The sequence below is a fragment of the Dipodomys ordii genome, unplaced genomic scaffold (genome assembly GCF_000151885.1).
Source record: "Dipodomys ordii isolate 6190 unplaced genomic scaffold, Dord_2.0 Scaffold55, whole genome shotgun sequence".
Classification (NCBI taxonomy): domain Eukaryota; kingdom Metazoa; phylum Chordata; class Mammalia; order Rodentia; family Heteromyidae; genus Dipodomys; species Dipodomys ordii.
The window spans coordinates 4,732,236-4,746,021 of NW_012267271.1; the positions used below are offsets into that span (position 1 = coordinate 4,732,236).

At 49.8% G+C, this 13,786-nt stretch overlaps 2 protein-coding genes across 2 annotated transcripts in view; both read left to right on the forward strand.

Annotated features, from left to right (window-relative positions):
* Cercam (cerebral endothelial cell adhesion molecule) overlaps positions 1 to 646 on the forward strand; it is an 11,616-nt gene extending 10,970 nt beyond the window's left edge. The window contains exons 11-12 of the mRNA XM_013021266.1: positions 1 to 168; positions 456 to 646. Coding sequence (XP_012876720.1) covers positions 1 to 168 — 168 coding nt within the window. The 3' untranslated portion in view covers positions 456 to 646. The remainder of the gene's footprint in view (positions 169 to 455) is intronic.
* Positions 647 to 13,549: 12,903 nt separating this feature from the next.
* Odf2 (outer dense fiber of sperm tails 2) overlaps positions 13,550 to 13,786 on the forward strand; it is a 38,222-nt gene continuing 37,985 nt past the window's right edge. The window contains exon 1 of the mRNA XM_013021267.1: positions 13,550 to 13,713. Within this exon, the coding sequence (XP_012876721.1) occupies positions 13,550 to 13,713 (164 nt within the window). The remainder of the gene's footprint in view (positions 13,714 to 13,786) is intronic.

The window sequence follows — 13,786 nt, forward strand, 5'->3', positions numbered from 1 at the left end:
GGGGACAGCGAATGGCTCAGCGACACAGAGACATCCTCCCCCTGGGATGATGACAGCGGCCGCATCATCAGCTGGACCGGCTCCCAGAAGTCCCTGCGTGGCCCCCACCTGGACCTGGCTGGCAGCAATGGGCACAGCCTTCACCCCAGTCCCCGGGACGAGCTCTAGGTGAGGCCAGGAAGAGCCCCCAGTCCTGCCCGAGACCTGGGCTTCCTCTCCTCTCCTCACACAAGACGGTCTGGCTCCATTTCCTTCTTCCTAGCCATCCTGTCTCTGTCGGTGTCCAGCTTTATCTTTGTGTCTGTGTCTTTGGTTGTCTCTCTGTCTCTCTGTCTGTCTCTAGCTCTTTCCCTCTGCCTGTATCTGGCTCCGTCTCTCCCTATATGCTGGCATTTGTCTCTCTTTGATTGTTTCACACTCTCGTTCTTTGTTTCTCCCTGCCTTTCTTGGCCCAGGTCCAAGCAAGAGTGCCTGGAGCAGAGGGAGAGATCACTGGCAGGAGTCACCGGGAGCCAGCACACACCTCGCTGTCAGCTTACGTTTGGCCACTCTGCCCTCCATTCAAGATGGAGCCCAGCCAGCTGCCAGTGGCACAGACCTGTAATCCTAGCTACTCAGGAAGCTGGGTCCTAGAAGACTGGGCAGAAAAGTCTGGGAGATTCCATCAACAATTAACTATCAAAAGGCCAAGCTGAAGTCATGGCTCAGGTGGTAGAGCACCAAGTGAGAAAGCCACATAGTGAAAGTGTGGGACTCAATGCAGGCCTTGGACCTCAGCTTCCAGGGTGAAGCTGGATTGACCCCAGATATATGTTCCCTGAGAATTCAGCTCCTGGACCCCTCTGTCCCTGTCTACCTCCTCCTCAGTCTCCTCCCTGGCTCTATACCTGGACCTCACCAGCACCCTCTTGGTTGATGGGAAGAACAGAGAAGTGGACACTGCAGGCCTGGTGCTCAGTACATAGTAGGCCCTCAATAAAAGCCTGCTGTATTTGCACTTTATACTTCTTTACTCATGGCTGAATCGCTTTGCATCTTCCCTGGCCTGAGTTGGATCTGGGGTGAGTTGGGCAGCCAGGGGAGGAGGATCAACCGGCCCAGCATCGCCTCCTGCTGGCTGTCTTGGAGAGGAGCCACTCCTCTTGGGCAGTCTTGTCTCCTTTGGTAGATTTGGGAAGACTTTAAGTCTTGAGCTGAGTAGCTATCAAGTAACTGGGCAACAAGTGATCGCCTGGTGGAGCTGACATGGTTATCACCAGCCTCACCTTGCTGGTTAGGTTGAGCCCTTGCCAGCTGAGAGCTGTCAGTGAGACCCCTGTCCCCCGCCCCACTTCATGCCTGCAGAAGGCCCAGCGGACAAGAGGCGGGCGAGGAGCAGTGGTGCCTCTAGAGGCGCAGCTAGGACTTTGTGGACCAGCGCGCCCCCTGCTGGTCAGTGATGGCAATGGAAGTGGAAAGGAGGGTGATGCACAGGACCCTGGGGCCAGGGAGGCAGTCACAGCTCCAAGATTTTGGGCTGTTCTGGCCCTTCTTCCTTCCTCTAGCTGTCTAGACCAGGCTTCCAGGCCCCACAGCTATCTGGGGTCTGGAGAGGTTAGGAGGACATGGCTCCTTGCCCTTGGCAGCCCTAGCCTCCTTCAGGGCAGGGACCCCGGTCCTGGCGTCTCCCCCGCTGTGTGAGCACCCCAGTTCTGGTAGAACCCCACAAGTGCCCTCTGAGGTTGAACCATCCCTGAGCTCTGACCTAGGGGTGAGGGCCAGCACCTGCCGTGACTGTGGGAAGGACTTTGGGCCGTTAGTCCTGAAGGGCTGTGACCTTGGGCCAGTCACTTCTTCAAGTGCCCCTGTCTTCCTTCAGTGGATCGACTGAGCTCCTGCTCGGTGCCAAGATAGGGTGTGGGGTCACCGCCGAGATTAAACTGGCAAGGACTGGCTGAGGATGTAGCACAGCAGCAAGCTCTTACCCAGCATGCACAAGGCTCTGGGTTCCAAACTCAGCACTTAACTTACTTGACTTCAGCTACATGTGGTGGCTCACACCTGTAATCCTACTACTTGGAAGGCTGAATTACAGTTTAAGTCCAGCCCAAGGAAAAAGCTGTCAAGACTCCATCTCAACTAATGAGACAAAGGTGGGTTTGGTGGTAAGGACCTGTCATCACAACTATGTTAGAAGTGTAAATAGGAGGACCTCAGTTCAGAGTCAGCCCAGATACACAAATTGGCAAGCTACTTCTCCCCAGTTACCCAGCAAAGAGCCTGAAATGAGCCGGTGGCTCACACCTATAATCCTAGCTACTCAGGAGGCTGAGATCTGAGGATCACAATTCAAAGCCAGCCTGGGCAGGAAAGTCTGTGAGACTAATCGCCAGTTGACCACCAGAAAACTGGAAGTGGCACTGTGGCTCAAGTGGTAGAGTGTTAGCCTTGAGCTGAAGAGCTGAGGTACAGGGCTCAGGCCCAGAGTTCAAGACCCACAACCGACCAAAAAAAAAAACCTGAAATGGAGGTATAGCTCAGCTGGAAGAGTACCAACCATGAGCCTATCCAAGAGAGACCATGATTTAAGCCCCCTTACACACACACACACACACACACACACACACACACAATACACATACACAATTAGAGGGTCTCAAGTGCTACACAGGAAAAGGTAAGAATTGAGCCGGGCGCTGGTGGCTCACGCCTGTAATCCTAGCTACTCAGGAGGCTGAGATCTGAGGATCGCAGTTCAAAGCCAGCCCGGGCAGGAGAGACCGTGAGACTCCTATCTCCAATAAACCACCAGAAAACCGGAAGTGGCGCTGTGGCTCAAGTGGTAGAGTGCTAGCCTTGAGCTGAAGAGCTGAGGGACAGCGCCCAGGCCCAGAGTTCAGGCCCCACGACCGGACCCAAAAAAAAAACAACAAAACCCTTGAGACCTTAGTCAGACACTGGTGGCTCACTCCTGTAATCCTAGCTACTCAGGAGGCTGAGATCTGAGATCACGGTTTGAAGCCAGCCCTGGCAGGAAAGTCCATGAGACTCTGATCTCCAATAACCACCGAAAACCGGAAGTGGCGCTGTGGCTTAAGTGGTAGAGTGCTAGCCTTGAGCTGAAGAGCTGAGGGATAGTGCCCAGGCCCAGAGTTCAAGCCCCACAATTGACTAAATAAATAAATAAATCACATTAAAAAGCTTGAGACCTTGGATAAGGGAATACTTACCCTATTCTCTGCCCATGTCTGCAGTCCCACCCTCCCCCACCCCAGTACTAAACTTAAGTAAGCCCTGTCTCCTCACTCAGACTCTATTAAAAACTCTGACTCAAAACTCTCCGTAGCTCAGTCTCAAAGCCCACGGGAAGGCTGGGTTCCTCACTGTCCTCAATAGACGCTCCTAGCCAGTTGAGAACTGAGTCCAGCTTTTTCCTTTTCCTTTCTCCTCCATTTTCCTAACAGTCTCCTGAGTAGTTAGGATTACAGGCATGAGTCACAGATGCATAGCTATCCTGAACTTAAATTTCAGATGGGCGTGATAAGTAGTATTTAGAATCCTAAATTGGGGACTCAGGTTCGGTCTGGGCTGGAGACAGAAGCGTGGGCCGGCTGTGATCACATGGGAGATCCCCTACGGGTAAATGTTCATCTCCACGGGCAGGCCCACCTCCAGCCAGTGGTCACAGATCCGCGCCCGCCCAGCCCTTGGGAAGCACTGGTCAATGCTCTGTGGCCTTTTGCTTCTTCAAACTGTCCTGTGCATGGCCCCTCATAGTGTGTGGCCTTTCAAGTCTGTCTTCTACCCAGCATGATGCTTCCAGGTTTCCCTTGTGTGTTCCAAGGTGTTTTAATGGCTTAGTAGGAGTCTATTGTATGCCTCAACCATAATTTAGTTAAGACGTTGATCATTATTATGACACTTGGTTGTTTCCATTTGAGAGCTATTAGAAGTAAAACTTCTTTGAATATTTGAAGACAGGTGTTTGCGTGGATGCAAGTTTTCATTTTCTAGGAGAGAAATGGTCATACCTAAAGGTCAGTATCAAGCCGGATGCCAGTGGCTCATACCTGTAATCCCAGCTACTCAGGAAACTGAGATCTGAGAATCCCAGATTTTTGGGGTTTTTTGTTTTGGCTGTGGGGCTTGACTCAGGACCTCAAAGCCTGAATGCTGTTCCTAAGATTTTTCACTCAAGGCTAGCACTCTACCACTTTGAACCATAGCTCCATTTCTGGTTTTCTGGTGGTTAATTGGAGATAAGAGTATAAAAGAAGCTGGGCGCCGATGGCTCACACCTGTAATCCTACTTACTCAGGAGACTGAGATCTGAGGATCGAGGTTCAAAGCCAGCCGGGCAGGAAAGTCCATGAGACTCTTATCTCCAATAAATCACTAGAAAGCTGGAAGTGGCGCTGTGGCTCAAGCGGTAGAGCACTTGCCTTGAGCTGAAGAGCACAGGGACAGCGCCAAGCCCAGAGTTCAAGCCCCACGAACAACAACAAAAAAAAAGTATAAAAGATTTTCCTATCAGAGCTGGCTTCAAACTGGCAATCCTCAGATCTTAGCCTCTTGAGTAGCTAGGATTACAGGCATGAACCAATGGTGCCTGGCTAGATATTTTATTCACATTTATTTATTTATTTATTGGTCATGGGGCTTGACCTCTGGGACTGGGCACTGTTCTTCAGCTCTTCAGCTGAAGGCGAGGGCTCTACCACTTGATCCACCGTGCCACTTCTGGTTTTCTGGTGGCTTATTGAAGAGTCTCATGGACTTTCCTGCCTGGGCTGGCTTTGAACCACAATCCTCAGATCTCAGCCTACTAAGTAACTAGGATTACAGTTGTGACCCACTGGTGCCCACTCCATGAGACTCTTTTTTGTTGTTGTTGTTGTTGGTCGTGGGGCTTGAACTCTGGGCCTGGGTGCTGTCCCTCAGCTCTTCAGCTCAAGGCGAGCGCTCTACCACTTGAGCTACAGCGCCACTTCCGGTTTTCTGGTGGTTTATTGGAGATAGGAGTCTCACGGTCTTTCCTGCCCGGGCTGGCTTTGAACCTCGATCCTCAGGTCTCAGCCTCTTGAGTAGCTAGGATTACAGGCGTGAGCCACCAGCGCCCGGCTCCATGAGACTCTTATGTCCAAAAAACTACTCAGGCTGGTCGCCAGTGGCTCATGCCTGTAATCCTAACTACTCAGGAAGATGAGATCTGAGGATCTCGGTTCAAAGCCAGCCTGGGCAGGAAAGACTGTGAGATTCTTATCTCCAATAAACCACCAGAAAATGGAAGTGACACTGTGGCTCAAGTGGTAGAGCACTAGCCTTGAGCTGAAGAGCTGAGGGATAGTGCCCAAGCCCAGAGTTCAAGCCCCACCACCAACAAAAAAATAAAACTACTCAGGGGCTGGGAAGGTGGCTCAGTGGTAGAGCGCTTGCCCTTGCATGCCTGAGGCCCTGGGTTCGATTCCTCAGCACCACATAAACAAAAAGAAAAAAGCCGGAAGTGGTGCTGTGGCTCAAGTGGTAGAACGCTAGCCTTGAGCTGAAGAGCTGAGGGACAGCGCCCAGGCCCAGAGTTCAGGCTCCAGGACTGGACCAAAAAAATAAATAAATAAAAATAAATAAAACTACTCAGGGGCTGGGAAGGTGGCTCAGTGGTAGAGTGCTTGCTTTGCATGCCTGAGGCCCTGGGTTTGATTCCTTGGCACCACATAAGCAAAAAGAAGCTGGAAGTGGAGCTGTGGCTCAAGTGGTAGAGTGCTAGCTGAGGGACAGCGCCCAGGCCCAGAGTTCAGGCCCCACGACCGGACCAAAAAATAAAAAAATAAATAAAACTACTCAGAAAAAAACGGGAAGTGGTGCTGTGGCTGAAGCGATAAAGCTCAGGGACAGTGCCAAGGGCCTGAGTCCAAGCCCCAGGACCGGCAAAAAACAACAACAAAAAATACAACAGACAAAGCATAATGCTAGCTGGGCACTGGTGGCTAATGTATGTAATCCTGGCTACTTAGGAGACTGAGATCTCAGGATTGCACTTCAAAGCCAGCATGGGCTGGAAAGTCCATGAGACTCTCATCTCCAATTAACCATTAGAAAACTGGAAGTGGAGCCAGGCACTGGTGGCTTACTCTTGTAATCCTAGCTACTCAGGAGGCTGAGTTCTGAGGATCATGGTTGAAAGCTACCCTGGGCAAGAAAGTCTGTGAGACTCTTACCTCTAATAAACCACTAAAAAACAGGAGGTGGCTCTGTGGCTCAAGTGGAAGAGCACTAGCCTTGAACTGAAGAGCTGAGGGACAGCGCCTAGGCCCAGAGTTCAAGCCCCATGATTGACCCAAAAAAAAAGAAAAAAGAACGCCAGAAGTAGTGCTGTAGCTTAAAGTGGTAGAGCACTAGCTCTTGAGCAAAAGAGCTCAGGGGCAGCACCCAGTCCCCAAGTTCAAGCCCCATGACAGACAAAAAAGAAAAGACAGCATGGAGCCAGTATCTCATGAAACCCCTTTGTACAGTTAATGTATGTTAATTAAAAGAAAAAAAGAGCTGGAAATGTGGCTCAGTGGTAGAGTGCTTGCCTAGTATGCATGCAATTCCTCAGTACCACACAAATAGAAAAAGCTGGAAATGGCGCTGTGGTTCAAGTGCTAGCCTTGAACAAAAGAAGCTCAGGGACAGTGCCTAGGCCCTGAGTGCAAGCCCCATGACTGGCAAAAATAAAAAATAATGAAAAAAGAAAAAAAATGATAGAGAAGCTGAATGCTAACTACTTAGGAGGAGGCTGAGATCTGAGGATTGCGGTTTGAAACTAGCCCCAGCAGGAAAGACAGTGACACTCTTATCTCCAATTAACCACCAAAAAGCTAGAAGTGAAGCTATGGCTCCCAGTTCAAGCCCTAGTACTGGCACACAAAAAAGGGTGAGGGGGGCCTGGGAAGGGGCTCAGTGGTACAGTGCTTGCCTCAAATGCATGAGGGCCTGGGTTTGATTCCGCAGCACCACATAAGCAGAAAAAGCCAAAAGTGGTCCTGTGGCTCAAGTGGTAGAGCGCTAGCCTTGAGCTGAAGAGCTGAGGGACAGCGCCCAGGCCCAGAGTTCAGGCCCCACGACCAAAAACAACAACAAAAAAACCGGTGAGGGGCACAGAACTGGATGGGTGGCTCCAATGGCAAAACTTCAGCTTTGGCTAGAAAAAGCCAAGTGAGAATGTAAGACCCTGAGTTTAAGCCCACAGAAAATAAGGGGCCTGACTAGCTTTGCCCACCAATACCCATGTCTCACTGCTCTGAGAGTTGTTCTCAAACTTGAGCAGGGGTGTAGACACCCCTGGAGAACTTACTAAAAACAGAGTCGCACATCTGAGGGAGGCTAGGAGGAGGCCACAGAATCAGAGGGAAACGGAAAAATACAACAAAGGGGCCCTTCAGCTGCACTGGACATGAATGAAAATGAACTAAGCAAGTTAAGGGCAGCAATGGGAAGGAGGGAATGAGAGAGAAAGAGGGTTACACTAAACAAAAGGAAAGAAATGTACCTATCACCCAAGGTGGAAGAAAAAGTTGTATTGTCAAAGCTCATAGAATGCACAAACATTATAGACCATGATAATGACAATTTGCCTTGTGAAGGTTAAAAGGTGTTTGTGACTAAGTATCATGCCCTCACAATACTGTGAAATTTGTGAAATTTATGTAATCACTTAGTCTCAATTTAAAAATATTAATAAAAAATAAAAACGGGGTTTGCTGGAGCCTGGTCTCCAAGTCTCCTTTCCAGTAGGGCCAGACAATTTGCACTTTTAACAAGCTCCCTGGGGACCTTGATGCTGTGGGTCCTGGGCCACACTGTGAGAACCGCAGGCTGCAGCAGCCTTCGTACCAGCTCCTCCAGACAAAACTTGAGGTCTCTGAGGGGTGTGGGGAGACAATAATAATCCAGATCATCTTAGCAACACAGATTGGATTCCTTCCCCCCAGGGCAGTGCTGTGGGGTTGCGTCAGGATCCTCGAGGAAGCATTTCTGGGTGGAAACAGTGGTAATCAGACCCTGGGGTGGATGGAGAGGCAGATCTTGGCTGACATGCTGAGGATCTTGAAGGGACATCCTCTGCACTGTGACCGGGCCTGGGCCCAGTTCTGCAGCCCACAGCTCCTCCTCCACCTGCGCAACTCCCAGCCAGCGCTGTTACCTGAGTTCTATGTTATGTGGTGTGTCATCCCTAGATTTATATGTTGCAGTTTTAACTCCCCAGTGTCTCCGACCATGACCTAATTTGGAACTAGGGCAGCAGCAGGTGTGGTTAGTTATAGTGCAGCAGGTATTCTAACATATCTGATGGCCTTACACGGAAAGGGAGATGTTATGATTGACTCCAGTCAATCAAGTGCCAGGAGCAGGAGCAGTAGCCTGGGCTGGACCCTTCCCCAGAGCCTACAGAGGAAGTGGCTCCCGTCTGCATGCGTTTACTACCTGGCTCAGTTTGTGGTAGTTGGTTTTGGCAGCTAGAAAACAAATTCATGGGCGCTGGGAAGGTGGCTCAGTGGTAGAATGCTTGTCTTGCATGTATGAGGCCCTGGGTTCAATTCCTCAGCACCACAAAAGTAGAAAAAGCCAAAAGTGGCATGGTGGATCAAGTGGTAGAGCACTCGCCTTGAGCTCAAAAGTGCAGGGACAGCACCCAAGCCCAGAGTTCAAGGCCCACAACTGACAAATAAAACAAAAAAACAAAAACAAAAAACAGTCTCATGGACTTTCCTTGCCCAGACTGGCTTTGAAACATGATCCCCAGATCTCAGACTCCTGAGTAGCTAGGATTACAGGCGTGAACCACTGGTGCCCAGCTTAATAGTTGTTGTAATATTCCTTCAGACTTGCTTTCATGTGTGTTAATATATATAGATAATTTTCTTAGAGAGATGACTTCATTGTTTGCTTATGCTTTTGTCTCTTGCCTTTTCTTTCCCTTTCTCTATAGGACTAGTAGGGATTGAGTCCAGGATTTAATGCATGGCAGCTGAGAGCTCTACAATTGAGCTACATCTTCAGCCGGCAGTAAAGTCTGTGAGACTCTTATCTCCAATAACCCACTAGTAAACTTGTAGCTGAAGTGTGGGCTATATAATATTCCTTTGAATCCTATCAAGCAGCTAGGATTCTCATCCTCTCACAAATATTAGACATTTTGATTAGGCCTCAGACTGATATGCTTCCAATTAAAGTCCATGAGGTCACCTGTGCCATTCCATCTACCCTGTGTCACCTGCACTGATATGCTAGCCAGATATAAGCAAGGTCCAGACTACAAGATTTCATTCACCTTGTCAGTGGTGCAATTAGAAGACCCCAGAATATCCTGTGCTCTGGACCAGTGATTGAAGACAATAACCTAATAACCTCTTTGTCCAACATACACCCCATGTCAAAGCTGAGCATGTGCTCTGAGGGTATAATGGACACTTTATGTTCTTCTACTGGCCATGCTAAAAGAAAAAGAGCAGAGAGGACCAAACGCACAGGTGCCTATTCAGCACCCACATCCAAAAGCAACTGTGCAAACCTCTGAGGAGGAGCCACAAGGGGAGAGTCTCAGGCCTATATGATGTTGTAACCTCATTTTATTGGATGATCAAACCTCAGGCCCTGACAACCCCTTATCCAAACTGCCCACCTCACACCTTGAGGTGAATTTCACTTTGCCTACACATAATTCCTTGCTATCTTTCTACTCTCTGTAGGTCTTTGTTGAATTTGGGACAGCATCTTTTTTTTTTTTCTTTTCTTTTTTTTGTCGGTCCTGGGGCTTGAACTCTGGGCTTGGGCGCTGTCCCTGTGCTCTTCAGTTCAAGGCGAGCACTCTACCACTTGACCCACAGCGCCATTTCCAGTTTACTAGTGGTTTATTGGAGACAAGAGTCTCACGGACTTTACTGCCGGGGCTGGCTTTGAATCCTCAGATCTCAGCCTCCTGTGTAGCTAGGATTACAGGTGTGAGCCACTAGCTCCTGGCTTGAGGCAGCTTCTTAATATTCAACACTGCACACAAAGAACCAAGATTCAGCTGGGTATCAGTGGCTCATGTCTGTAACTTAGCTACTCAGGAGGCTAAGATCCAAGGATTCCGGTTTGAAGCCAGCCCAGGCAGGAAAATTCATGAAACTCTTATCTTCAATTAAGCAGCAAAAAGCCAGAAATAGAGCTGTGGCTCAAGTGGAAGAGTAGAACAGTGCCCCTGAGTAAAAACCTCCATATCAGAACAACAAAAACAACAAACAAAATCTCATGGATTTTCCTGCTTGGACTGGCTTTGAATTAAATCTCAGATCTGAGCCTCTAGAGTAGCTAGGATTACAGACATGAATGAACAACCAGCACACAGCTGTGAAAGATTCTTGCATACAGAAGTTTTATGTTTTCATTAATTGAATCTCTTGATACTTATCTAATTATCTAATTACATTGGCTCATAAATGTGTCAGTTTTATTTTTATAATTTGACAATCGGTCAACATGAGCGCAGAGTTCAATTATATATACATATATATATATACATATATATATATATATATATATATATATATATTGTCACTCGTGGAGCTTGAACTTGCCCTGGGCGCTGTCCCTCAGCTCTTCAGCTCAAAGTTAGTGCTCTACCACTTGAGCCACAGCACTCATTTCCAACTTTTTCTGTGTATGTGGTGCTGAGGAATTGAACCCACAGCCTTGCTCATGCAAGGCAAGCACTCTACCACTGAACCATATTCCCAGACCCATTTTTTTTTGCCAGTCCTGGGGCTTGAACTCAGGGCCTGGACACCATCCCTGAGTTTGTTTTGTTCAAGTCTAGCACTCCATCATTTGAGCCACAGGGCCACTTCTGGCTTTTTCTGTTTATGAGGAATTGAACTCAGGGCTTCATGCATGCTAGGCAAGCACTCTACCACTAAGCCACATTCTCAACCCCAGAGTTAATTCTTGTTTTATTTTTGCATTACTGGGAATGGGACCCAAGGGCTCATGTATGACCTATTCCTATAAAAACATTCCTGTAAAAACAAACATTTAATAAACTATTCTAGCACCAGTAAGATTTAGTCAGTACCACAGGAAAACATGTCATAAAACATTTACATATGGATAAGAAGAGATATAATTTCTAGACTATATAAATCTTCTTTCCAGAAATTCTAATGTTTTACATGATGTTTTTATTGGACTTGTAGTAGAGATACTTTATTATTTTGGTGGAGGATACTGAGATTTGAACTCAGGGTCTTGCATTTGCTAGGCAAGTGCTGTGCCCCTTAAACCACCCCACCAATCCTGTTTTTGTTGGTTGGTTGAGAGGGTGTCTTTGAACTTTTTTCTTTTTTTTTTCTGCGCAAGATGACCTTGAATAGATTTCTAGATCTCTGCTTTCTAAGTATCTAGGATTACAGGTTTGAGCTACCACACTTTGGGGTGTGTGTGTGTGTGTGTGTGTGTGTGTGTGTGTGTGTGTGCGCGTGCGCGTGCGCGCATTCCATAGCCTTCATAGACAACAGCCTCTGTCTTCAACCATCCTGGGTTCTAAGGATCTTATTCTGTTACTGCTTCCTCTCATGGTTGTGTATATGTGTGCAAACGTGTGTGTGTGTGTGTGTGTTGGAGGAGTGTAAAATCTGTCTTGCCCATTCTCAGATTTGTTACAAAGCACTGCATTGGGAAAGGCAAGACTTATTAGATGGTGGGAAGGACACATATGCAAAATCCCTTTAGGAGTAGGGAAAATCTTCATTGTTGTTATTCACCAGACTTAAATTTAGGGCCTGGGTGCTGTCCCTGGACTTCTTTGTGCTCAAGACTAGTGCTCTACCACTTGAGCCATAGTGCCATTTCCAGCTTTACTGCAGATGAGTCTCATAGAATTTTCTGCTCCTGCTGGCATCCAACTGCGATCCTCAGATCTCAGCCTCCTGAGTAGCTAGGTTTACAGGCATGAGCCACTGGTGCCCGGCTGGGAAAATCTTTTATTTTGTCTGGTGGCATTAGCATGAAGGGTCATGAACCTTGAAGCTGAGATGGGAGAAAGGTTGGGTTTGGAATGTAGTACAGACTGGTACGTATGTATGCTTCAGACTGGAGGACAGAGCCGGGCGCTGGTGGCTCACGCCTGTAATCCTAGCTACTCAGGAGGCTGAGACCTGAGGATCGCGGTTCAAAGCCAGCCCGGGCAGGAGAGACCGTGAGACTCCTATCTCCAATAAACCACCAAAAAACCGGAAGTGGCGCTGTAGCTCAAGTGGTAGAGCGCTCGCCTTGAGCTGAAGAGCTGAGGGACAGCGCCCAGGCCCAGAGTTCAAGCCCCACGACCGACCAAAAAAAAAAAAAAAACAACCAAAAAACAGACTGGAGGACACTGAGAAAGGATTCTACCTTGGGAATAGTAAAGGGATAATTGACTGAAATGCTTGACTTAAATCTTCCAGTAACAGGAGGTTTGTCTTGAGCTGTCAAAAGTAACCTCATCTCTGAAGGGGGAAGACTTAACAATGGAGGAAGTTAAAGATGAGAGAGTGTGAGAGAGTGCTCTGGGGAAGGCTGAGAATATTCCATTAGATGACTTTATTTTCCTCTGTGAAAAACGATAGTCGACGTAGGGGGCTGTGGGGAAAGTCAAAGGTCTGCAAAAGCCACGTCAGGGCGGGGGACTCATGATCAGCAAGTTGCTGGGCAGTGTCCGGGTTTCGGCTTATTTGTTGTTTTGCAGGGTTGGGTCACAAGAGGGGCTGGGGACCCCTGGGCGCACAGCGTGGAGAACGGGAGCAGTGCTATGTAGCACAGAGCAAGAACTCTCCTAGCGTGAAGGCAAAAAGAGCAGGTTCTCTGCGGGAGAGGCGGGGCCTGGAATGTTCCCGTTCGGGCCGGACAGGCTGGGCCCCCGGGGCACACGTATGGGCTGCAGGGCAGGTTTCTGCGTGTCCGGACACTGGCCCGCCCGCAGGTAGTTCAAGCCTCCCAGAATCCAGGGCGGCATTGTGAGCCGCGTGACGACCCCCAGACGATTGGCGGACAAGCAAGCATAATTGAGAAGATGGCGGCCCAACGGGAACCTCCACAGAGTAGGTGAGAGGCGGTGCCAGCGCGCAGGAAGGCCGCGAGGGGCCACGAGAATGCCAACCCTTCCCCTTCCCCTCGTGTGGGCAAAGACAGCTGATGTGCGGGCCTGGGCGGAGTCGGGGCAGTGTGCCAGTCCATTTCTGCAAGGAGGGGACAGGGACGCGGGCCTGGGCCTCCAGAGACGGTGCGCGGCCCAGGCCACGAACGAGTTCCACGACCCCGCTTGGACCTAGTTTCCTAGCTCGTATCCAGGGGAGCGCGCCGGGGCCTTGACGCCCCAGCGGACCCAAGCCAGCGCAATCCTTGAACCGCGGGGCCAGCTCCGGCTTGCCCGCCGGGAGGCGTCGCTCGTCTCCCTGGCGACGGGTGCGCGGCCCGGAAGTGGGCGGAGCGTCCCGAGGGGCGGGGTATCTCTGTGACGCCAGGGGCTGGGCCTAAATGGCGATCCCCGAGAGGCTCCAGGGGGGGTTTGAACTGGCCAATGGGCGAGCTGCCGACCGGGTGTCGGAAAAGGAGGCGGAAGCGGGGAGGAGCCGCCGCGGGAGCCGGACTGCATCCGCCGCGGCGTCTCCATGGCACGACCCTGGCCTCCGACTTCAACGACTTCATAAGGAGACGTTTCTGGGCGCAGCCGTGCCGCTCTTGGTGAGAGGTCGCCGGCAGGCGGGACCCAGGGCACTCCGGGCGGCTCCGCTCCGGTCCCCGGCCGGCCGCGTTG